This window comes from Hemitrygon akajei, chromosome 5 (assembly GCF_048418815.1).
Source record: "Hemitrygon akajei chromosome 5, sHemAka1.3, whole genome shotgun sequence".
Classification (NCBI taxonomy): domain Eukaryota; kingdom Metazoa; phylum Chordata; class Chondrichthyes; order Myliobatiformes; family Dasyatidae; genus Hemitrygon; species Hemitrygon akajei.
This window is the reverse complement of record NC_133128.1, coordinates 188,910,555-188,934,918: the sequence shown is the minus strand read 5'-3', so window position 1 is coordinate 188,934,918 and position 24,364 is coordinate 188,910,555. Positions and strand designations below refer to the sequence as shown.

At 39.0% G+C, this 24,364-nt stretch overlaps 1 protein-coding gene across 1 annotated transcript in view; it reads left to right on the top strand.

Moving 5' to 3' along the window:
• Positions 1 to 24,134, top strand: part of snx4 (sorting nexin 4) — a 72,671-nt gene extending 48,537 nt beyond the window's left edge. Inside the window, exons 6-14 of the mRNA XM_073047544.1 lie at positions 584 to 639; positions 2,423 to 2,495; positions 2,736 to 2,797; positions 3,228 to 3,293; positions 4,073 to 4,162; positions 9,826 to 9,925; positions 12,430 to 12,575; positions 17,771 to 17,885; positions 22,639 to 24,134. Of these exons, the coding sequence (XP_072903645.1) occupies positions 584 to 639; positions 2,423 to 2,495; positions 2,736 to 2,797; positions 3,228 to 3,293; positions 4,073 to 4,162; positions 9,826 to 9,925; positions 12,430 to 12,575; positions 17,771 to 17,885; positions 22,639 to 22,686 (756 nt within the window). The 3' untranslated portion in view covers positions 22,687 to 24,134. The remainder of the gene's footprint in view (positions 1 to 583; positions 640 to 2,422; positions 2,496 to 2,735; positions 2,798 to 3,227; positions 3,294 to 4,072; positions 4,163 to 9,825; positions 9,926 to 12,429; positions 12,576 to 17,770; positions 17,886 to 22,638) is intronic.
• Positions 24,135 to 24,364: the final 230 nt, after the last annotated feature.

Below are 24,364 nucleotides of genomic sequence, written 5' to 3'. Positions count from 1 at the left end.
AATGTCTGACTAGGTAAAGCTAGGTGACCATAGGGCTAAGTGGTGAGCCAGGTTATGTGGCCAATCAATAGGAGCAGTTAGAGTTCATGAACATAGACAAAAGTTAGGATTGGGAAATGTAGTGTAGGAGGGCAAGGCCATCAGGTCAGGCTGGGAATCAACTCCAGTCCTAGAGGAGAGTGCTGGAGGGTGTGAGGGTGAGCAGTGGTGTAGGAAACAAGTTGACCTAATATTATGGATGTTGGCTGATACAAACCAAGAAATCAAATTAACAGAAATTGCAGCCTTGGAGACTTAAATATTTAAATTTACAATATGGCCAAACAGAAAGTGAGGACTTGTTCCTTACCCTAAACTGTTACAGTGAGGCTTAATGCAAACGTTTTATAGGAAAGCACTCAATTCCCTTTGCTTACCCTTCTCTAACCTAGCTGAACCCACGAATGGAGATTAGCCTTTTTAAAAGCAGGCAAAAGTTTACTGTTTTTAGGCTGACTTTGTGAATATTAATGTGTTGAGTTTAGGAGCATATATTTTCTGTGGAGAAATGTGTTCAGTTATAATTCTGACTTTTTTTAAACAGGCAGATTCCAGGTTAAAAGCTCTAAATGCAACATTCAGAGTCAAAAACCCAGACAAGTAAGTTTTCTTGTATATTGCTAATTAACTGAAATCTTGTTTTGCCACAGTAGCACAAACTCCACCTAAAGTAAAAGGATTCTGCAGTCGCATTTTTGTTTGGATTTTGCAGTTTGTGCTTGATAAGTTTTCACATGAGGTTTCTTTTCCTTTTCAGTGACAAGTGGAAACATTCTCTAGTAGATGGTGGTTAGTTTTATTACAGCCTAAGTAACTAGGTGATCTGATGGAAAAGCTTGAGTTGAAATTGAGGTTTATGTGCATTGTTATCTGCGGAGTTATCAAAATTCATAAAATTATAGAATATTGAGCACAAAAGGCTATACATGTGCATCAATTTAAGAGCTTCATATGTTTCAAAGATAGTAATTCCTATTACATATCCATCTCTGGCAGTGGACTGCAAATTCTAGCCATGTAACCTCTAGTACTTTTGGTAATTGCCTTAAATCAGTGCTCCCTGAGAGCATTTATATCTGTTTTCTTTTATTCCTATATCTGATCCTTATTTATTTTAAACATTCATGTTTAATTCCTTTTCGCTTCAGTCCCTTTTTTTTAAGTGAATTTGCTGACTTGTGACTTAGTGGTAATTTTAATTTGAGTCTGAAGACTGTGGGGTTCTTCGTCCCTTTATGTTGAAAGTGCAAGCTACAATACTGATTCAAATCAAAGCACACAAAATATTTGAGGAACTCAGCAGGTCAGGCAACATGTATGGAAATGAACAAGCATTTGACATTGTGGGCCAAGACCAGGACTGGAAAGGAAAGGGGGAAGACAGAATTTAAAAAAAAAATGAGGGGGGAAGAAGGATAGCTAGAAGGTGGTAGGTGTACTCAGGTGGGTGGGAAAAGTAAAGGGCTGGAGGGGAAGGCATTTGATAGGAGAGTTGAGTGGACCATAGGAGAAAGGGAAGGAGGAGAGACACCATGGGGAGGTGATAGGCAGGTGAGAAGAGGTAAGAGGCCAGAGTAGGAAATAGGAGGGGAGGGGGAGGTAAAGTTCCAATGTTGTTGTCTCTAGGGTGTTATGGGATTTCTTTCCTGTTCATTGAGATCTTTTTCAAGGTCACTAATCTCTGTCTGTAAACAGGTCTTTTTTTTCTCCCTCAAAATAAACTCTCACATTATTTCTTTTTACAACAATGATACGAATTCAAATGTGCTTTATTTGCCACTTAGGATATTAAAAGATGCCAGATTAACAAACATTTAGTGTAGAAACAATCTTAAATTCCCAGTTATTCCACTTCATGCCTTGAACATCTCACATTTCACTATTTAAACAATGCGGTTCAGCAAATGTGGTTTAAAGCTAGCATTTGCAGGAACTAGAGCAGTTACTTGCCTTATGTTGGTTATGTGGATTTTGCAAATTGGGTTCTCAGAAAAATTGTGTTTTTTTTTAAAGTGATGCTCATTTTCTGTCAGAAGTACTCATCTCTTGTTTGAAACAACAGTAAAACTAAATCCACACCGCTTTGGACCATAGTAGTGTCAGAATGGAAAATTTTCAGCACTATTATTCCAATTAATATTCCAACTTTTTTTAAAGCATTACATAGTCGGGTTAAAGGGAGCGTGGAAAATAGAGACAGGTGGGTTTAAAGGGAGTGCTAGAACCAGACCTGTGTTAAAATGTGTTGGGAATCAGCACCTTGTGAGCTAGGTTCTGAACAATTGAATAATTGAATTACTAGAAATTTTGGTGCCATTCGTAGTCATGTATATCATTTCATGTTTGGGTTGAGATTTAAAAATGAAAAACTTTTCACCTTCAGGAGATTTATGGAGCTGAAACACTATGGGGATGAACTGCAGTCCATCATCTCACAGCTTCTGCGGGTCAGAGCGGTATGTATTCCACGAAGATGTTGCAAAATTTTCCCTTGTTTTCCTGTGTGATTGGAATTGGGGAAATTTAAGTTCCAAAAGAGACAAATTTAGGCAATTTTTTTTTTTTTAAAGAGCTTGCTTTACTATTATAATGTAGAGATTTTGTCCTGTCTGTTTAAATTTGGTTTATGTACAATAATCACATGTATAGTAGATTAAATACTGTACTTCTAATTCCTAAAATACTCTGAATTGCAGAGAGTGGCAGACCGCCTATATGGTGTATACAAGGTTCATGGAAATTATGGAAGGGTCTTCAGGTAAGTCATAGAATTTTTGCCTCATATTTGAAAGTACAGTGAATCTAAACTCACAGTGCTTAGGACTTCGGTAGAGTAAGAATGGAAAATTATCAGCACTGTTATTCCAATTAGCATTCCAACATTTTTTTGAGATATTGCATTGTGTTAAAATGTGTTGGGAACCAGCACCCTTACAAACTAAAAGTTCAACAAAAATTAAGGACGTAATGTATTTTGAAAATAAGTGGTGTGGTTAGTTGATGTATAATGTAAATTGCTAATCTGGTATTTGAACAGAATGCATGACAGTTACTTTTATCAAAAATGTTTATAATGCTTTATTTGATTATCTTTTTATTGAAAGAATTTTAGTATGCCTGACCTTTTTTTTTGAGGATGTCTATTGTCTGGAAGATGCAAATGTTAATTCAAATTTCCTTTTGAATAGTGAATGGAGTGTAATAGAAAAGGAAATGGGAGATGGACTTCAGAGTGCTGGCCACCACATGGATGTGTATGTATATTTTTGAAAGTCCAAACTAAAGTGTCATATTCATTATGTAGCACTGTCAAAATCTCCAGTTGGTTTGAGTGAGTTTAAAACCTTGTTATTCTTAAGGCATTTAAAAGCAAAATATTATTAACATAATTTTGATATGTTTAAAAGACACAAACAGCAGAAATTGAAGTAGCTAAATATAAAACCCCAAGGGGAATTTCTAGTTTTATAATTGTAGGAACATTTTGGCATTCTTCCCACATCCCTTTTGAAACCTGTGCCAACATTTGTGAAATAATAAAAAGGCTGTTGTATTGCACATTTGATGAGTTCCATTTGTTACAGAAAATTATTGTATCAAGGGCTTTGGATTGTATGTGACTGGAAAAATTGGTTCTGCAGAACTGTTTGAAGCCCTACTACCCATTGTCAGACTTGAATCAATTGCTGAGCAGTATGCACAGGTTTAGTGATCTGAGGATGTGGTTATAAACATTTTGCAAATAGTTTCCATTGAAATATAAGAGTATTCTTTAACAGTAGTTCAGCTCTCTATGGAGACATCATATATCATAACTGTTCATGATTTAATGCACTGGTTTTCGCATCAGTGAAGTGGGCTACACCTTCTGTGGCAATGGAACAACTTGTGCTTTCAATCAGGGGTTTCCACCCTGGGGCTCACGGACCACTTGGTTAATGGTAGGGGTCCATGGCATGAGAGAGGTTGGGAATCCCTGATTTAGATTGTTATGGTTTTGCATTTAAATTCTGATACTTATTATCATTTACAGATATGCAGCATCTATTGATGACATTCTAGAAGAAGAGGAGCATTATGCAGATCAGTTAAAAGAATATCTATTCTTTGCAGAAGCTCTTCGGTATGTATTGTGCATTTGTTTGAATTTGGACATAGGGTCATTCAAAATAGAATTTCATGTTGCATGCAGGTTCTTGAAATGTGCATCTTGTAAGATGTTCCAATATAACTTGCTCAGTTATAAACTTTCATTCAGGCTTGAAAGGTAGAAACTTTCATCCTTCAGCATTAAATGCTACTCACCATTTGCAGTATACAAAATTATTCAGGTTAATTCAATAGCTAACTAAAATTGAAAACAAAAAAAAACTACAGGTGCTGAATCTGGTGGGGAGGGATGACAAAATACAGTTTTTAAAAACTTAGCCAGTCAAACAGCATCTGTCGAAAGGGGCTTTCTAGATTTCTAGACTGGTTTCAAATTTTGAGACTACTGTAGGCTTTTAAAATGACACACTGCCCATTACCAGTTTGCTTTAATGTACAGACTTTTAAAACTGTTTGCTTGTTGTATCCCTGATTTTTTTTTTTTTTCTGTTTGTTCAACTATAATCGACTACCACTTTCTGAAGAAATTGTTTCATTAAGTAGTGGCATGTTAGTCAAATCTGAAATAGTGATGGAGTTAAAATTGGCTCGCAGTGGGCTTGATCCTCAGTTACTTGTGATTAATTCTCTGCTCCAGCATTAAATGGCATAAATCTTCAGCCCTTGTCTAGAAATCTTATGTTTCTTCCCTTTTGGCGAGAAGTGAACTCTCCTCCAAAGCAAGTATGATGAACAATAAATGTAGCCTTGCCAGTGGAGTTCAGTCCTTATAAAGAGATAATAAAAGAAGCAGAATCAGCCATTGAGTCTGCTCTGCCATTTTATTTCCCTCTCAACCCCATTCTCCTGCCTTCTCACTATAACCTTTCATGCTCTGACTAACCCAGAAACTATCAACCTCTGCCTTAAATGCACCAGTGACCAGGCCTCCACAGCCACCTGTGGCAACAAATTCTACAGATTCTTCACCCTGTGGCTAAAAAATTCCTCCTCATCTCTGCTCTAAATGTACGTCCCTCTATTTTAAGGCTGTGTCCTCTGGTCCTAGACTCCTCCACCAAAGGAAACATCCTCTTCACATCCGCTCTATCTAGGCCTTTCAAAATATGATAGGTTTCAATGAGATCCCCTCTCCCCCTTTTTCTAAATTCCAGCAAGTACAGGCCCAGAGCCTTCAGTCATTGCTCATATAATAACCCTTTCATTCTGGGAATCATTCTGAACTTCCTCTGAACACTCCAAAGTTAACGCATCCTTTCTTAACTACGGGGACCAAAACTTCACAATATTCCAAATGAGGCCTCACCAGTGCCCTTCACAGCCTCAGCATCCTTGTTTTTTGCATTGTAGTCCACTTGAAATGAATGTTAATGTTGCAATTGCCTTCCTCACCATTGACTCAACCTGCAAATGAACCTTTAGGGAATCCTGCACAAGGACTCCCAAGTCCCTTTGCACCTTAGATTTTTAATTAGAAAATAATTTAGATAAATAATTTAATAATCTCAATGATTAGTAATAATAAATAATTAATAATTTAAATTTAAACATTTAGAAAATAATTTGCTTTTATTCCTTCTACGAAAGTGCATGAGCGTACACTTTGCATCTGGCACCTTTGTCCTAATCGAAGTCCTTCTACAGCCTCACTGCTTTTTCAACACTACCTGCCCCTCCACCCATCTTCATATCATCTACTGATGTTAAAAGACTAAAATTTAAAAACACTGAATCTAAAGGTAGATGATCCAAACACTTTCTAAAGAAATCTTTCCATTAAGATTTCTGCACGAAAAAATGATACTCATCAACATTATCCTCATCATTATATGCCATGTCAAATGACTTGGGCGATCATGGTCTTCTATCTGTCTTTAATCTGAGAAGTTCTAATAAGCTCTTCAAAACTTTTGCCTGTCTGTCCCTTGATGCAGCTCATGAATGTCATGAATGTTGACTGATTTTTTTATTTCTCTCTTTCCATTAATTTTTCCCAACACTGCAAGATGTTCGAGCTTCTCTTTCCTCAATACATGTCCCAGAAATTCCAGCTGTCTTTTTCTGATTGATATCAGCCCTCTTCTTATTCTGGCTTTTCACAACACTTCCTCATTTGTTACTCTGTCCTACCATGATATTTTCTTTATTCTTCTCAAAAAACACATTTCTGCAGCTTTGATAATGATACTGTTTGTCAAATCCGAAATAGTGATGGGGTCAGTGGTTATGATTTTAATATGCAATGGGGGTGCAGAACTATTTAAATAAGTGTTTTGTATTTGCCCCTTTGCTATTACTTTTAATACCTTGAGTAAATCAGATGACCATTTTTTAATTTGTCTCCTCCTTTCTCACTCCCCACCCCCCCAAAAAAAAACCAAACAGCTACAAACCGCTTTTTGTACAAATATAGTTACAAGTAAATGACTTTTATGTTTGGGGCTTGTTGAAGAAAGACCAGTGAGTCTTAGTTCAGAGGTGAGCAAGTTGTTGAAGATCCTGACAGGCAGGACTTATGAGCATTTGGAGAGACATAATCTGATTAAGGATAGTCAGCATGGCTTTGTCAAGGGCAGATCGTGCCTTACAAGCCTGATTAAATTCTTTGAGTAAGTAACAAACATTGATGAAGGTAGAGCAGTGGATGTCATGTATATGGATTTCAGTAAGGCACTTGATAAGGTTCCCCATGCAAGGTTCCTTCAGAAAGTACGGAGGCATGGGATCCAAGGAGACCTTGCTTTGAGGATCCAGAATTGGCTTGTCCACAGAAGGCAAATGGTTGTGGATGGTTTGTATTCTGCATGGAGTACACTCACAAGTGGTGTTCTGCAGAGAGCTGTTCTGGGACCCCTCTTCTTTGTGATTTTTATAAGTAGAAAGGTGTGTTAGTAAATTTGCTGTTGGCACAGAGGTTGAAGGTGCTGTGGATAATCTGGAGGGTTGTCAGAGGTTACAGCGGGACATCGATGGGATGCAGAACTGGACTGAGAGTTGGCAGATGGACTTCAACCCAGATAAGTGTGAAGTGGTTCATTTTGGTAGGTCAAATTTGAAGATAGAATATAATATTAACGGTAATCAGTGAGATCTTGGGGGTCTGTGTATATAGGACACTCATAGCTCCTACACAGGTTGACAATGTTGTTAAGAAGGCGTAAGGTGTGTTGGCATTCATCATCTGTGGGATTGAGTTCAAGAGCCATTATGTGATGTTACAGCTGTATAAGATGTTACGCATTTGGAGTACTGTGTTCAGTTCTGGTCACCTCACTGCAGGAAGGATGTGGATACTATAGAGAGAGCGTGCAGAGGAAATTTACAAGGGTATTGCCTGGATTGGAGGGTGTACCTTATGAGAATAGGCTGAATGAACTTGGCCTTTTCTCCTTGGAGTGACAGAGGATGAGAGGTGACCTGATAGAAGTGATGATGATGATGAGGGGCATTGATCGTGTAGATAGCCAGAGGCATTTTCCCAGGGCTGAAATGGCTAACATGAGGGGGCACAGGTTTAAGGTGCTTGGGAATGGGTACCAAAGGGATGTCAGGGGTAAGTTTTTCCACACAGAGCGGTGGGTGCATGGAATGCACTACAGGTGGCGGTGGTGGAAGTGGATACAATAGGGTCTTTTAAGAGCCTCTCAGATAGGTACATAGATTTAGAAAAATAGAGGGCTATGTGCTGGGGTAATTCGAAGCAGTTTCTAGAATAGTTTACATGGTCAGCACAACATTGTGGGCCAAACAGCCTGTAATGTGCTGTAGATTTCTACATTCTAGGAAACTCAGCAGGCCAGGCAGCATCTATGGAAAAGAGTAAACTGTTTTGGCCAAAACCCATCATTAGGACTGGAGAAAAAAGATGAGAAGTCAGAGTAAGAAAGTGGAGGGAAGGGAGGAAAAAAAGGGAGTAGTAGGTGATAGATGAAACTGGGAGGGAGAAGGTAAAGTAAAGAGCTGGGAAGTTGATTGGTGGAAGAGATAAATGGCTGGAGATGGGAGAGAAGGCCATGGAAAAAAGGGAAGTGGGAGATGAGAGCAGGTAAGGAGATGAGGTGACAGGTGGGAAATGGGAATGTGGAATGGTGAACGGGAGCATTCCAGGATGTTTGAGAAATTGATGTTCATGCCATCAGTTTGAAGGCTACCTAGATGGAATATAAGGTATTGCTCCTCCAACCTGAATGTGGCATCATCATGGCAATAGGGGAGGCCATGGACTGACATGTGGGAAAGGGAAGTGGAATTAAAATGAGTGGCCACTGAGAGATCCTGCTTTTTCTAGCAGGTCAGCATAGGCGCTCAGCAAAGTGTCCTCCCAATCTACACTGGGTCTCACCGATGTACAGCAGGCCACACTGGGACACCAGATACAGTAGATAACCCCCAAGAGTCTCTTAAGTGAAGTGTTGCCTCACCAGGAAGGGCTGCTGGGGCCCTGAATAGTAATGAGAGTGGCAGGTATAGCACTTGTTCCGCTTGCAAGGATAAGTGCCAGGAGGAGATTAGTGGGGAGGGATGAATGGACAAGGGAGTTGTATAGGGAGCGATCCTTGTGGGAAGAAAGCAGAACGTGGGGGGGGGGGGGGTTGCGGGGAGGAAAGATGTGCTTGGTAGTGCATTGGAGATGATGGATGTTGCAGAGAATTACATGCTGGACACTGAGGCTAGTTGGGTGATAGGTGAGGACAAGAGGAACCCTATCCCTGATAGGGTGCCGGGAAGTTGGGGTGAGGGTAGACATGCGAGAAATGGAAGAGACGTGGATGAGGACAACGATGATGGTGGAGGAAGGGAAGCTGCTTTCTTTGAAAAAGGACATCTACTTAGTTCTGGCATGAACATCGTTTCTTAGAACTTCTGATAATGCCCCCTACCACCTTCACCATTCCCATTTCCCTCCCTCACCCTATCTCCTTACCTGCTCATCATCTCCCTCTCATGCTGCTCCCTCCTTTTCCTTTCCTCCTCAACTTTCTGTCCTCTGCTATCAGATTTCCCCCTTCTCCAGCCCTTTATCTCTTAAACCTGTAGCCTTCCCAGCTCTTTTCTTCCCCCGCCCCTCTTCTGTTTCACCTATCACCAACTACCTTGCATTTCCTCTTCCCCTCCCTCCCCCCCCCCCCACCTTCTTGCTCTGATTTCTCATCTTTATTTTCTCCAGTCCTGATGAAGTGTCTCGACCCAAAACTTCGACTGTTTACTCTTTTTCCGTAGATGCTGCCTGGCCTGCTGCGTTCCTCCAGTGTTCTGTGGGGAATGGGATTGCTCTGAGAATTCGCTTTGATTCTGACTCAGTCCTGCTGCGAGTGGGCCAGCAATCTCGTTGTCCTGAGCAATGACAATCAAGTTCTGTTCTATTGGAAATAATGAAGATGTATAATATTAAACTGTAAACGGATTTGCTGCTAGGCAATTTTTAAAATCAAGTTAAATTTTGGCTCAGTGGTTCATAAATCTATTTTATTCTCTATTCCTGGGTTATTGTCCTGATTTATGTGCAGCTTTCTTATTGAGAGTCTGTTTGTTTTTGGATGTTAACAATTTGCACTATTTGTGTATTTATTAGTTTTCACAGTTGAGGCTTTTTCCTGTGTAATTCCAGAACTGGTTTAAACCAAATTAGAATGTTCAATTAATACTTTACATCTGAATTTTTTTTTTAAATTCTAGGTCTGTTTGTAGAAAACATGAACTTCAACAATACGAGTTGGAGATGGCTGCTTTGGACTTGACGTCAAAAAAACAGCAAAGAGAAGAACTGGCTACCGGGGTGCGACTGATTCCTTTGTCCTTTTTTCCCCCATTCTCTGGACCCAACCCTGTTTTATTGTTTGTTAATATTTTTTTTCTTGATTTCAGCGAAGTAAGTATTTCATGCCACATGACTTCGTATGTTGAATTTTTGGTTCTTTCATGGAATAGCACGAAATGGATGTGGGCACAAACATACAGGTTGCTGTGGTTCAATTTGAGGGGATGTGGTGGTAGTGCTAAAGTGTATATCTTCAATATAATGCCGGAACTACAAGTACTCGTAGTAAGTACTGTGCCATTAAAGCTTGGATATACATATTTGGCAAATATGATTATTCATGATTTACATACTGCCCATTATGCCACTGGTGTTTAGGGCTGCAATGAAGGTCCTCCATCTCTGTCTGTCCACGCAGTCGCACACAGATAAAGGAGGATTCTTCATAGCAATTTCTGTAACGATCTTTTTAACCAGGTCAGGGTTGTTAGTTGTGAGCTAAACCCCCAAGCCTGGAAGACCAGACCTGTTTGACATCGGTGACCCTACCAAGAACCAAAGCACAAGGCCTTGACTCTAGCCTTGACTACAACGAGGTTGTGGTCCTCTTAGAGGGTTCATAATTTACTTCTCTTAAGCTTTATAAGCCATGGCTTTAGCTCATTTTATGAATTTGTGTTCCTGCTGTTGGTTCCAAGGGGTTGTTATCCTGGCTGATTGAACTGGGAGAAGGATATTAAAATTTCATTTTACTTGGTCTTTTGGCTAACTAAAATTTAATTAAATTGGATTTTGTGTGATGTACTGTCTGTGGGGACACATTGGTAGTTTCATTTTAAAATGTTTTTAAATTAATTTTAATAGCTATCAAGTATTTAAGTGACAAACCATTTTTGAGCTTTAATCTCAATTATTTTCAGCTGCTTTATTGGCAAGGCCTTAAGCGGGGATTCTTATGAAGCCACTGCTTGTCTTCTTTAAATATCTGGGTGCACTGAGCATTACCAAATTTGTAGCTGATTGAAAAACTTAGAGCTGAGCTGTGGACTTCAGTGAGATAGATATTGATAGGCTGTTGAAATAGACAGATGGGTGCCAGCTAAATGTGATGTTTTGCATTTTGGTTGGAAGAATGGTATCATAAACACAAATCAAGTGCACAATTCAGAATAAGTGTGGTGGAGCAGGTTCAGAGGATTGTGGGATCCCTGGTTTTATACGGTAAATAAAGGGATAAGGTATAATGAAAAAGGATCTAGTTTTCTCTCAGTGTATATGATGAATAAACTCTTCTCGGGCTTCCAGCAAGGTAAAAGTATCGATTATAACCAACGTTTCAATGACAAGCTCTGCCATCTTTGCCAGGGATGATATCTGGGCATGTCTAGTCCGGTGGTACTTACACATCAAGTAAGAACTGGAATTTGATTGTAAACAAGGTGGGAGAGCAGAAACTTGATTGGATGAGGACTAACCAGTCAGGAGGGACTGACTGTGGGGGTATAAAGTTTAATGAATAATGAGCTTTTTGAAACAAAAATAATTACTATGGGAATATTGTCCAGTTCAATTTACTGGTTTATTGGCAAGCGGTAGGGGCAGATGGCAGGGGAGCTGTGTGGCCTCGGTTGTAGTGAGGACTAGGCCTCAAGCTGTGGTGTCACCTGCTAGCAGCAGCCCAGGAGAGAGGCGTCAGTCAGTCTGTGTGCTCCACCAGAGGTGGCGTGGCGCAATGTCCATGCTTGAATCTGTACTGCCCCCAGTGTTCACTCAGCAGAAGACGCGATGCATTGTGTTTGACTACATACAGACTGCTGTACATTCATCAACTTGGGCTCTAGGACTTTTTTGTGTGTAACTGTATTTCACTGTTATTTTGTATGTGCAATGTGTGCCTTGTGCTGTGTATGACTCTTGGTACTGTGTTTTGCGGCTTGGCTCCAGAGTAACACTGTTTCAATTGGCTGTATTCCGGTATGGTTGAATAACAGTTAAACGAAGTATGGAAGTAGCAGATTTTTGTACATTACACTAATTAACTCTATACATCAATTTTGGTTAGTCAGTGTCAAACTCATTTTACTCAATGTGATGCAGAATGAGCCCATTCTGCCCATTGATTACATGACAGCATCTAATAGCATTCCTGTGAGTTCACTTAATTCCTTGTATCTTTGCAACTTCTCTTATCCCAACCAAATCTTTGTAATTCCTTTACACCTTATCTGTACTGAAGGGTATTGATAGTAGCCATTTGGGATGTGGAAGGAAATGGGAATACGTGGCAGAAATGCACACAAATATGTAAACTCTAGACAAATGGCACGAAAGGTCAGGGTCATGGCAGAGTTCTTGCAGCTGTGAGGCTGCACCACCTTGTTGCCCTTCATTGAGCAATCTAGCATTATACTTGGTGTAGATGATTGTTGAAGTCAATATCAGTAGGACTAACCATCAAAAAAATTTGTTAGAAATACATACATAATTGTGATTTACACCAATTTTTGTTCTAATTTGTGTAGACTGTGCGAACATTCTCACTGAAAGGCATGACCAGCAAACTTTTTGGACAAGAGACGCCAGAACAAAGAGAAGCCAAGCTGAATATGTTAGAGGAGCAAATAGCAGCTGGAGAAGAGCTTGTGAAAACCAAAAATCTGGAGTGCGAGTAAGGCTAGCAATCCAACTTAAATAACTATCTCAATTCATACCTCGTTACAAACAATATATTGCGCCATTTGAATTGTGCAGAATATATTTTGGAATCAGCACTAAATATTTTTGAAAATGCTTGCTTTAGTGGACTTCCTAATTCTACATTGCCAAAATAAGTTTGCAGACTTGTAAAGCAGGAGGTCTTAAAAGGGGATGAATGGGAGTTATTTCTGTTTGAAGTGTTCTCTTCCTGGAGGTATTTATTGAGTAACATATTGTGGCTGCCTTCTTGGATGTCAACAAAAACAATATTTTTAAAAATCTAAGCACTTGAGTATTTTGAAGTGAATTTACAAATGATTGTTAAACATTATTTTAACATTATTGTTTTGAAAGTGTTGCTTTTTGGTTTTTGTTTATGATAGACTGAAGTTGAACACAAGTATGTCTTCAGTCTGCTTGTATCACGTAGGAATTTGGAGAAACAAGAAATTTACTTTTATTGAATATAATGCATTTACTTAATGGTGCTGATGCTTTGCAATAGTTCAACTAAGCTAAAAATGTTTTGCTGATAATTTTGATTTGTACTGTGTCTGAAGCTTCTCACTTTGGTGTCCAATAATCAGTCAGCATTAATGGATTCCAGTTGCCCTGATACCATTTCTCCTTGACCACAATGCCCTGGTGAAACCTTCCACCATGTTTGTCACTGACAGCACCAAGATTTGCAGGAAGAAAGTCTAAATGGGAATGCAGAAAATAAATCTTCAGTGACATATTGAACTTCCTGGTTTTGTATGTTTGGAGCATGTTGTCAACCAGCTGCATGCAGTTTGGTGCTCTGTTGTTGCCAAGAAAATATTCAACAATATCCTCAAATGCCTTCCATGCAATTTCCTCCCATTGCACTGGAAGTTCTTTGAATAACCTGCCATTGATGATCTGTTTGGTTTGTAGAGCAACAAAAGCTTTCTTTAATCTTGGCATCAGTTATTCTGACTGAAATTATGTATTTGAATATGAATAACAAATGTATGCAATTTTTAAAAATGGTGTGTGATAAGGAAACTTCATGGTAATTTTCACGATCAGTCCAAAATCCGTAAGATACATCCAAAAGTATTCAGGAAGCAAATCTTTGTTGTGCAGTGTAACTTGAAAGTCAATTATAGCTCTCTGCCAATTTTGTCAACCACTAATAGAATCAATTTTCTTATTTTGTCTCTTTTTTTAAAAAAACTACATTTTTTCTTCAAGCCAATAAAAATTCACTCTTCACTATTTAGGGAAAATTCCCACTTGTATTATGTTATCCATCCAACATTGTGCTACAGCGGCAAGTTGTGACTAAAAAAAACAATCATATATCCTTGCAATCACATAGAAATTGATGATAGTGAGTGGGGAAGGTTAAACAAAATACAAGGTTGAGCTTATTGACTATATACAAAGGTGAAAAAGGATTAGTTATAGAATTTCTTGTCTACTTCAGAGGGGAGAAAGGACATTGAAAACTGCTTTTTAGGAAAGCTGTAAGTAAATAGATGAAATCAAGGAACTCTAAGGCATGGAAATAATTTAGAATGATTTCCTATGCAAGTTGGTGCACTGAGCATGGTATTCAGGAATTTTGATCAAAGTATGGATACTGTCAAAGTTGAGTTTTATAATTGGGGTTACGTGCAATTCCTTGATGAGTTCAATTTTGAGGAGAGCATGGAGGAAACCCTTGCAAGTGATTATGTTTAAGGGTGAATCTTATGCCTTCTGGTAAACAGTTTTGATGAAATGGACCGTTGCATGACCTTTCCCACTTGAAGCTAAAATATTTCTGTAGCATTGCAGTAAACTTCTAAGGATATTCACAGATAGCATAAGGTTCATAAATTAGATAAAGTTGCCACTTTATAGAGAAATTAGTTGCTCATACATGCTTTGAAATTTTTGGTGTGCAGAATGGTAATACTGATCACTCCGTGTTTGCGCAGTTACTGTGTTAAAGTCTTAGGCACGTATATATGGCTTGGGTGCCTCAGACTTCTATCAATGTGGAGCAGAGAATGAGTTTGTAAATCTGGCAGGAGCAAAGGATGTTGGGAATGATGAGGGTGGAGCGCCGCAGGAAGGGTATGGGATAGGTGGCAGAGAAGGAGTGTCGGGCAGGGGATGGCGCTGGTGCAGACATATCCAGGCAAGGTCATTTGATTCCAAACAATTGGTTTATTGATCATTACAGAATGTCTCTCTGGTTCTTCCCACTCCCTCCCACCTCCTTGCTCTATTCTGACTGTCTATGATAGAGACCTGTATCAAAATCAGCTTTATCATCACTCACATCTATCATGAAATTTGTCTTTTTGGTGTGGCAGCAATGCAATACATAAATTATTACAGTACGACGGAAAAAGTCTTGGAAACCATAGCTACAGTGTGTATATAAAAAGTGCCAAACCCCCACCCCCAGACGTTTTCATGTTTTATTGTTTTACACATTGAACCACAGTGGATTTAATTTGGCTTTTTTGACACTGATCAACAGAAAAGACTCTTTAGTATTTACAAATTGGTCTAAATTTATTATGATTATTAAACACAAAATAATCGATTGCAAAATTACTTACCCCTTACAGGTCAGTATTTAGTCGATGCACCTTTAGCAGCAATTACAACCTTGAATCTGTGTGGATAGATCTCTATCCACTTTGTACATTTGGACACTACAATTTTCCCCATTCTTCTTTACAAAACTGCTCAAACTCTGTCAGATTGCACGGGGATCACAAGAGAACAGCCCTTTTCAAGTCCAGCCACAAATTCTCAATTACATTGTGGTCTGGACTCTGACTGGGCCACTCCAGGACAGTAACTTTGTTGTTAAGCCATTCCTGTGTAGCTTTGACTTTATGCTAGGGGTCATTGTCTTACTGGAAAACAAATCTTCTCCCAAGTCGCAGTTCTCTTGCAGACTGCATCAGGTTTTCCACCAGGATTTCCCTGTATTTTGCTGCATTCAGTTTACCCTTTACTTTCACAAGCCTTCCAGGACCTGCTGCAGTGAAGCATCCCCACAGCATGATGTAGCCACCACCATGCTTCACGGTAAGGATGGTCTGCTTTTGATGACGTGCGGTGTTTGGCTTATGCCAAACATAGTGTTTAGTCTGATGGCCAAAAAGCTCAGTATTGCTTTCTTCAGACCGTAGAACCTTCTTCCAGCTGACTTAAGAGTCTCCCACATGCCTTCTGGAAAACTCTAGCCGAGATTTCATGTGAGTTTTTTTCTAGAGTGGCTTTCTCTTTGCCACTTCCCTGTAAAGCTATGACTGGTGAAGCACTTCGCAACAATTGTATGTGTAGTCTCTCCTATCTCAGCCACTGAAGCTTGTAAATCCTTCAGAGTTGCCATCGGTCTCTTAGTGGCCTTCCTCACTAGTCCTTTTTTTGCACAGTCAGTCAGGGTTTGAGTTCGGCCTGCTCTAGGCAGATTTACAACTGTGCCTTATTCTTTCCATTTCTTGATGATTGACTGAACTGTACTTGAAGGGGTATTCAGTGACTTGGAAACTTTCTTGTATCCATCTTCTGACTTGTACTACACACACAAAATGCTGGAAGAACTCAACAGGCCAGCAGTACCAATGGAAAAAAAGTTCAGTCGATGTTTCGAGCTGATACCCTTTGGCAGGATTCCTAGATGCTGCTTAGCCTGCTGAGTACCTCCAGCATTTTGTGTGTAGTGTTTGTATTTCCAGCATCTGCAGATTTTCTCTTGTTTGTGTCCTGACTTGTGCTTTTCAATAACCTTCTCGTGGAGTTGCTTGGAGTCTTTTTTTGCCAGGGTATTGACTCACCAGCGGTTGGACCTTTCAGATACAAGTGTATTTTTACCACAATCAATTGAAACACCTTGACTGCACACAGGAGATCTCTATTTAACTAATTATGTGACTTCTAAAACCAATTGGTTCACCAGTGATGATTTGTTGTGTTATATTAAAGGGGGTGAATACTTATGCAATCAATTATTTTGTGTTTTATATCTGTAATTAACTTTGTTCACTTTGTAGAGATCAGTTTTCACTTTGACACAAAAAAAGTCTTTTTCTGTTGATTGGTGTGGGAAAAAAAAAGAAAGCCAAATTAAATCCACTGCGATTCAGTGTTATAAAACACATGAAAACTTCCAAGGGGGGGTGAATTATAGCCACTGAGTGTGTGTATGTATATATGTCTAAAACTGTAGCACAGTTCTGTATATTTGTTAGTTTTTCTACAACACAGTTTGCATTGCATATGATATTTGTTCTTCCACAAAAATGCTAGGCCCCAACATGCTCCCATTTCAGACTGGCCTCATTGTAGTTCAGAGTAAATTTATTATCAAAGTGTATCACGATATACTACACTACAATTCATTTTCTTGCAGTCATTCACAGTAAATACAATGAAACACAATAGAATCAGTCGGGGGAAAAGCGCGCAAAACAAAGATGGCAAGCAACTAATATGCAAAAGACAACAAACTTTGCAAATGCGAAACAGAAAAAACCCAATAATTTTAAATAAGTAGTAAATATCGAGAACATGAGTTGTAGAGCCCATAAGTGAGTCATAGATTCGCACATCTCTAATAGTTATAAATTTCCCAGTTTATTTTTTTCTGAAGAATAGTGTTTTGTTTCAAAACGTCTTTTGTTTCAGCATCTGTTTTTGTGGAAGTGGTCTTAATGTAATGATCTTGTCTATGGCTGTTACTGAGTGAAGTTTCAAAGATGGGTTTAAGTTCAATCAGATTAAGATACTCCTGGAACTTCCTTTAAATCTTTCTTCACTTTACATTTCAATATTTGGCCCTTGGCATTCCCACACTATTTTTCTCATAAATTAAGAATTTACATTAGTAGTTCTAGTGGAGACAAAACAAAATGTTGCAGCACTATGTGTTTGTTGTACAGCTTCCTGAGTTAATTTATGAAATATAGTTGGACTCTGTTCACAATTTGCCATTTTTCTTGCTTGGTGTTTATTTAAATGTTATTTTTAATGTATAAAAGTTTTTCTTGCTGCAGAGATTAAAGCTCTATATGAGCAATTTGAGATGAATCAGATATCCTGTTTCTTTGGACACCCTTAAGGAGCTTTTACTTAAACACTAATTACCTTTCTCTTACAGTAAAGTTCTTATGATATTTGTTTTACTCTTAGAGAGTTTGTGAAAAGTGCTTGGGCTGACATTGAGCGTTTTAAGGAACAGAAGAACAAGGATTTGAAAGAGGCCCTCATCAGCTATGCAGTGATGCAAATAAGTATGTGTAAAAAGGTAAGTTGCTATTAATGTTTTTGAATTAATCCGAATATGATGTGACATACCAGGCAAACTAATGAGAGAAAACCAATGAGCTCCTTTAACAGATTACATAATCCATGTTACAAAGCTAATGGAAGATGTAATTACTAAGTTTAATAAAGGAGAGCTAGTGGATGTAGTATATCTAGACTTCCGTAAGGAATTTAATAAGGTGCCTTCAAGATTATAGTGAGTGCTCATGAGTTTGGGCAACATCTTGTTGTACTAGACTGGCTTATTTATTTTTTCGAGACAGTGCAGTGTTTGCCGAATTGTTTATTCTTTCGGCTTCAAATGTTTGTTAATGGGTAATAATGAGTAATAATAAAAAAAATTGAATGGAATGTGCCTGAATTTACTGGACTATAGTGAAGTGAGGTGATTACTGGAAATGTTTGATTCTGAAGAATAATATTGGTTGTTGAGTGTCAGAAATCTAAACTGGAGCATATTTCCATTGAGCTGCCAACCATTCAGCCCAAGGATATTATCATATTTAAAGTCAAAGGATTGCGAATGCTGGAATTTACCAGAGAACTGGCATATCTGGATTGTTTAAAGACTCAAGCATGGTGGATATAAATGTAGTTTAAAATTTAAAGTTCAACCATGATCTCTTTTAAATGGTGGAGTTGGATTGAGGCAGTGTGGTTTCCTCCTATGAAAGGCAAAAGGCCCATCATAGAAACTACACAACTAATTTGCTTATGGAATCGTAATTTTATTGTTCTAAAAATAAACATTTTTAATTCTGGTTTGGTCTGATGGTATGTTATGAGTGCCATTGTTCAGTGCTGAAGAAGATGGTGCAGTTTTGCTCTTTTAATTTAAAAATGAATCTTTGGTAGTTTGACCCCATCCCTTGAGTAATTCCCTAGTAAGCTAGAAACTAGCTATTGAGTTTTACAATTTATGAAAACTCACTAGGTGGCCAGAGACTGATTTTTTAAAAAAGCACAAAATCTTGCAATGAATCAGTAATTAAGAACAGTGCGTTCTAGGTTTAAATGATCTGGTGAAAATTTGAATTTGTTCAGGCTTATCAGATTGCTGTAACTAAATACTGTTAAGTCATGAATACACAAAAAAGTTGACTTGAGTTTTTGAAAAGCAATTTTAATAAATTGTAATATCTTGTCCCACTTTGTATATTTGCATGTTTGCTAGTTAATGCAGCACTTCCAATTTATTGCTGCTATTCTTCAAAGATTTATGTAGTCATAGAAATATACAGCACAGAAACAAGCCCTTCAGCCCATCTAGCCTGTGCTGAGCCATTTAAACTGACTACTCCCATTGACCTGCACCGGGATCATAGCCCTCCATACCCCTACCATCCATGTACCTATCCAAACTTCTCTCAAGCATTGAAATCGAACTTGCATGCACCACTTGCGCTGGCAGTTCATTTCACACTCTCACAAGCCTCTGAGTGAAGTTTCCCCTCGTGTTCCCCTTAAACTTCTCAACTTCCAGCCTTAACCTATGACCTGTAGTTGTAGACCCACCCAACCTCAGTGGAAAAACCCTGCTTGCATTTACCCTATCTATACCCCTCATAGTTTTGTATACCTCTATCAGATCTTCTCCCAGTTTTCTATGTTCTAAGGAATAAAGTCCTAGCCTATTCAATCTTTCCATGTAATGTGTTCAGGTATTTTATATAGTACAGGTTTTCTGTTCCAGTTTAGAAACTAATTATTAATAAACTTTAAGATGTGGCATTTTGGGCAACTTGAGTGATGGTGTGCTTTGATTACCATGCATATTTGTTTTAATTGAATCAAGGAAGAGACAGGTTATTTAACAGAAATACAGAGTTTAAATGTAACCATCAACTATGCTGCAGACTTTCACTCCCCTTGTAGTTTTTTTTAAAAATCAAGAATTTTATTACAATGTAAAACAATTTGTAACTGCTAATCATTTTGATTAAAACTGAAGTATAGATGTAAATAGTCACCCTATCTTTTGAGTGATCAGAAGGTTATTCTTGTCTTTATTCCTAATAGAATTACAGAGTAAATTTCCCCTTTTGTTCCCTTTAATGAATCTATTGCAATTCTGCAACAGTTCCAAATGTGGAGACCAGGTGTCCTCAATCTGTGGTGAAGAAAGTATGAGGCCAATGATGTTAAACAACAAATAATGTCACTTCTGCATAGGGGAAAAACTGAGATGATACAGTATATAATTTTGCTATTGTAATTCTCTTAATTGGTTTGGGGTAAATGTATTAGCTTGTTAATTTAAATAATCAGATTAAACTATTTACAAATGTTAAAGCACATTTAAGGCTTACAGTTAAGTATCATCACAGTGGCATTACCTGTTAAGGAGCTTTCTCAATCAGGTTTTGATATCACTGGCATATGTTGTGAAATTTGTTTTAGGGTAGCAGTACATTGCAATACATTTATTTTAAGACCTATAAATTATAATAACTATATACAGGATAAAAAGTAAGTAGTGCAAAAAGGAAGAATAAAATACTGAGGTGGTGGAATTAGAGTTCATTGACCATCCAGAAATCTGATGCTGGAGAGGAAGAAGTTGTTCCTGAAACACTGAGAGTGTTTCTTCATGCTTTGGTACCACCTCCTTTATGACAGCAAAGAGAAAAGAGTGTGTCCTGGCTGATGGGGTTTCTTAATGATGGATGCTACCTTTTTGAGGCATTGCCATTTGAAGGTGTCCTGGATACTGGGGAGACTAGTACAGGTCCTCTCAAGGTTATGTCAGGGTTCCATTCCTGTGAACTGTTCTTAATCCAGAGTGCTTGCAAATCAGAAAAGTGGCTGCAAAAAAAGCTCTCAGGTGGGGGGGGGGGATACCTGCAGCAACTGGTGAATCCAGTCAGCACCTTGGACACCTCCAAAGTGCCAATTGTGCAACCTGCAACTTCGACTTCAGCCTTGGCCTCCAGGCCGGGTCTTCAGGCACTGCCACTGGAACCCCCATCTCCCCTTCCCTCACTGCCACTCTGCAATCCCGCTTCTCTCAGGTCCCACTGCCAGCTCTTGGGCCCTTGAAGTCTCCATTTTCCTCTCACCCAACATTCACTGAACACTCCAATCCTCCTTTCCCCTCAGACACTACCAACACCTCCCCCCCCCCCCCCCCCCCGCCGATCCCAGCTCTCATCTGGCCGTGTCTTCATTCCCTCTGACCTTCCTCTCTGAGGCAGAACATTTGCCCTCTGTAAGGGCCTTTGTCACCCTGCACCCACACTTCTGCAAGTCCCTTGCCAGCCATGATGCCAAACTTTCCTTCAGCCGCCTCAGTTTCCGTGCCTATTTCTTTGGCAAGGACTCTCCACCATGCACCAATGATCCCTTCTCCCATCTTCAACCCTCCTACTCTTCCTGGACACCCTACCCTGGTCTTCTGCCTGCTCTGGACCTTTTCATTGCCAACTGCTGACGGGACATCAACCACCTTGACTTCAACACTCTTTCAGTTCCAACCTCACCCCTTCTGAACGCTCTGCTCACCACTCCCTCTGCATCAATCCTAATCTCAGCATCAAACCCACAGATAAAAGGGGTGCCGTAGTAGTCTAGTGAACTGACCTCTACCTTGCTGTGGCCCAGTGACAACTCTCAGACTCATCCTCAAACAGGATCCCACTAAGGAGCTCCAGGCCATAGTCTCCCACATCATCACCAGACATCCCACCCTGCAAAAACTCATTTCTGGGAGGTAGCACCATCAATTTGCGGTCTCTCTCCTCCCGCCCCCTCTCTCTCCCCCCCCCCCCCCCCCCATATTGTATATAATTTGTGGGCGTCAGGGAGCTCCTATCAATATGCAGGAGACTCCCGGAACTTCCGGGAGAGGTAGGATGTCTGTATCACTGACTTTGTTAGGTCTGGGGATCTCTCATCCAATGGTTCCTGCACCCGCACCTCCCGTTTAAACCTCCTGCACAAGGTTCACAAACCTCCTTGTCCAGGTAGACCCAGTGTTTCAGTTTGTTCCTGCCCCACTAAATTCATACCTCTACTCTGTTTTATTCCCCCTTGTTCAGTCTCTTCCTACCTACAATTGTGATACTTTACATGGTCTGGATATTTTCAATGATTTCAATTTCCCTGGCCCCCTTAATCTTATTTTCAGTACGGATGTCCAGTCCTATACACATCCATCCTCCACCAGGAAGGCCTCAAGGCTCTCCATTTCTTTCCGGACACCAGACCCAACCACCACCACCACCACTCTCCTCCATCAGGTGGAAGTTGTCCTCGCTCTCAGTAATTTCTCCTTTGGCTCCTCCCACTTCATTAAAACAAAAGGTGTAGCCGTGGACACTCGCATGGGTCCCAGCCATGCTTGCCTGTTAGCCAGCTACATTGAACAGTCTATGTTCCAAGCCTACATAGGTGTCCGGCCCACACTTTTCATAAGCTACATCAACAGCTGCATTGTTGCTGCTTCCTGCACCCATGCAGAGCTCATCGACTTTATCCACTTTGCCTCCAACTTCCGCCCTGCCCTCAAATTTACCCAGACACATTGGTTAATGGAAAGGATCCATGGCATAAAACGGTTGGGAACCCCTGGTTTAAAGTGAAATCAGCCATTATTTTTCTTTGTTGCCTGAACATATAATCATTTTTCTAATCAATGTTAGTTTTCAGAAAATGCATAAATCTTGAAATATTTATTTTTTTGAAAAGGACATTGAATATGGTAACTGTAAAATGCATTTTTGTTTTGTTTTTAGGGAATTCAAGTTTGGACCAATGCGAAGGAATGTTTTAGCAAGATGTAAACTTTTGCATTCAATAAACTTGAACATGAATAGAAGCACAAATCATAGATTTCAGACATTTACTATTGAGCACACTGAATCCTTTCTACAGCAATTGTATGTCTTGTCTACTGGGCACAAAGAAATTTTTGTAAGAAAATGTCCTGATAAAGTTCAAAAATTGTGTTTGCAGGGTTAAGGGGAAAGCAAGCAGTGAATTTCATTCTGTTACTAATCCATATGCTATGCTGGTTTCTTCCTGTGGATCTGGAGGTTTTCAGATCATTTCCAGATGTAGTCGTATTGTGCCAATTGTTTTTTTTAGATTTTGCAAAGGCTTTCAACAAGGCTAGTTTCTATAAATCTTAAAATGTATGACTGCCAAATGGGGCCAAAGGTCTTGATATTGTACAATCCTGTCTTCACTTTATTTTGGAGGTAAATGAAATTCTCTCTTTAATTCAGAAAATTCCAATTTTGTTTAATTTGTTGCAGCTGAATTTTGTGTAATTGCATAAATGAGTAATCATCCTGCATGTTTTAATAATCGACTTGAATATAGAGGAAATGCCTTTCAGTCACCAGATTTGATTAATGACAGGACTTTATTTTGGAAATTTCCATCTATTCTAAGTGATGGCAGTCTGTTTTGATGCCATTTTGTCATTTCAAGAGTGTCATTCATAGCACGGGTTACTAGGTTCTTAACATGTCAATGAAATGATTAACTGTAATGTCCATTTTAATTATACATGCAAATTTGAGAGTAATGTAAATTTTGACCACTTTTGTCCTCCAAATCCTGTTGGTGTTTAAATGCTAAAATTCTGTTCTTGACACTAATTTGTTACAAACACTGTAGCCGTTTTATCATTGAAAGCAGAACACTTCAGTAACCGAAGTATTTTTTTGCGGGGGGGAAATTGCTTTGTTCTATTTATAAGTTGCCTATACCAAAATTGCCAATAGGTAATGTTAACTTGCATTATGAGCAAGGTTTATACAAGATGTGCAATTTTCTAATTTTGTTCTGACTAAAATAGTGGATTTACACAAGCTTACTGCAGAGATCTTTGTTTTAAAAAGAACTGTTTAGTTGAGACCAAATGGGAAAAGGGAGAATTTGAAAACTTGTAAACACCACTTTTTTTTAAACAACCAAAAAAAGAATGACTTAGCTGATTTTTGTTGTTTATAGTTTGTACATTGCCTCAAATGCCAAAAACTGAACAGGAAACACTAAATGAAGGTGCCTTAATCTTTCTGCCAATCTTGTACATGTTTGTATTTGAGGACAAATGATTATTACTTCATTTGCTTTATTTCTATTTTGATTTGCTAAATTTGTCAAAAAATAGTTCGGACTCACATTTGGATTATAGAGGAATAATAGTTTCTCCTGCTAATTTCATCTACCTGCCCTTCCTGTATGTAGACAATATGCTGAATAAAATTGCTTTTTAAATGCACATGTTATGTTTTATTTCACATTCCGTTTCTAGTTGGAGATTTGAAGTTATTGCTTCATCTTGTTAGTAGTGCATTTTTCCCCTCAGTTATAGGAATTATAAACTGGTGAAACATTAAAGTCTGATTCCTCCCCAACTTCCCCTTCCCCCTCCAGGATCCGAAGATTCACAAACTTGAGTAATTGAGCATTGTTCCATGTTCCACAAGATATTTAGAAATGGGAGTAGAT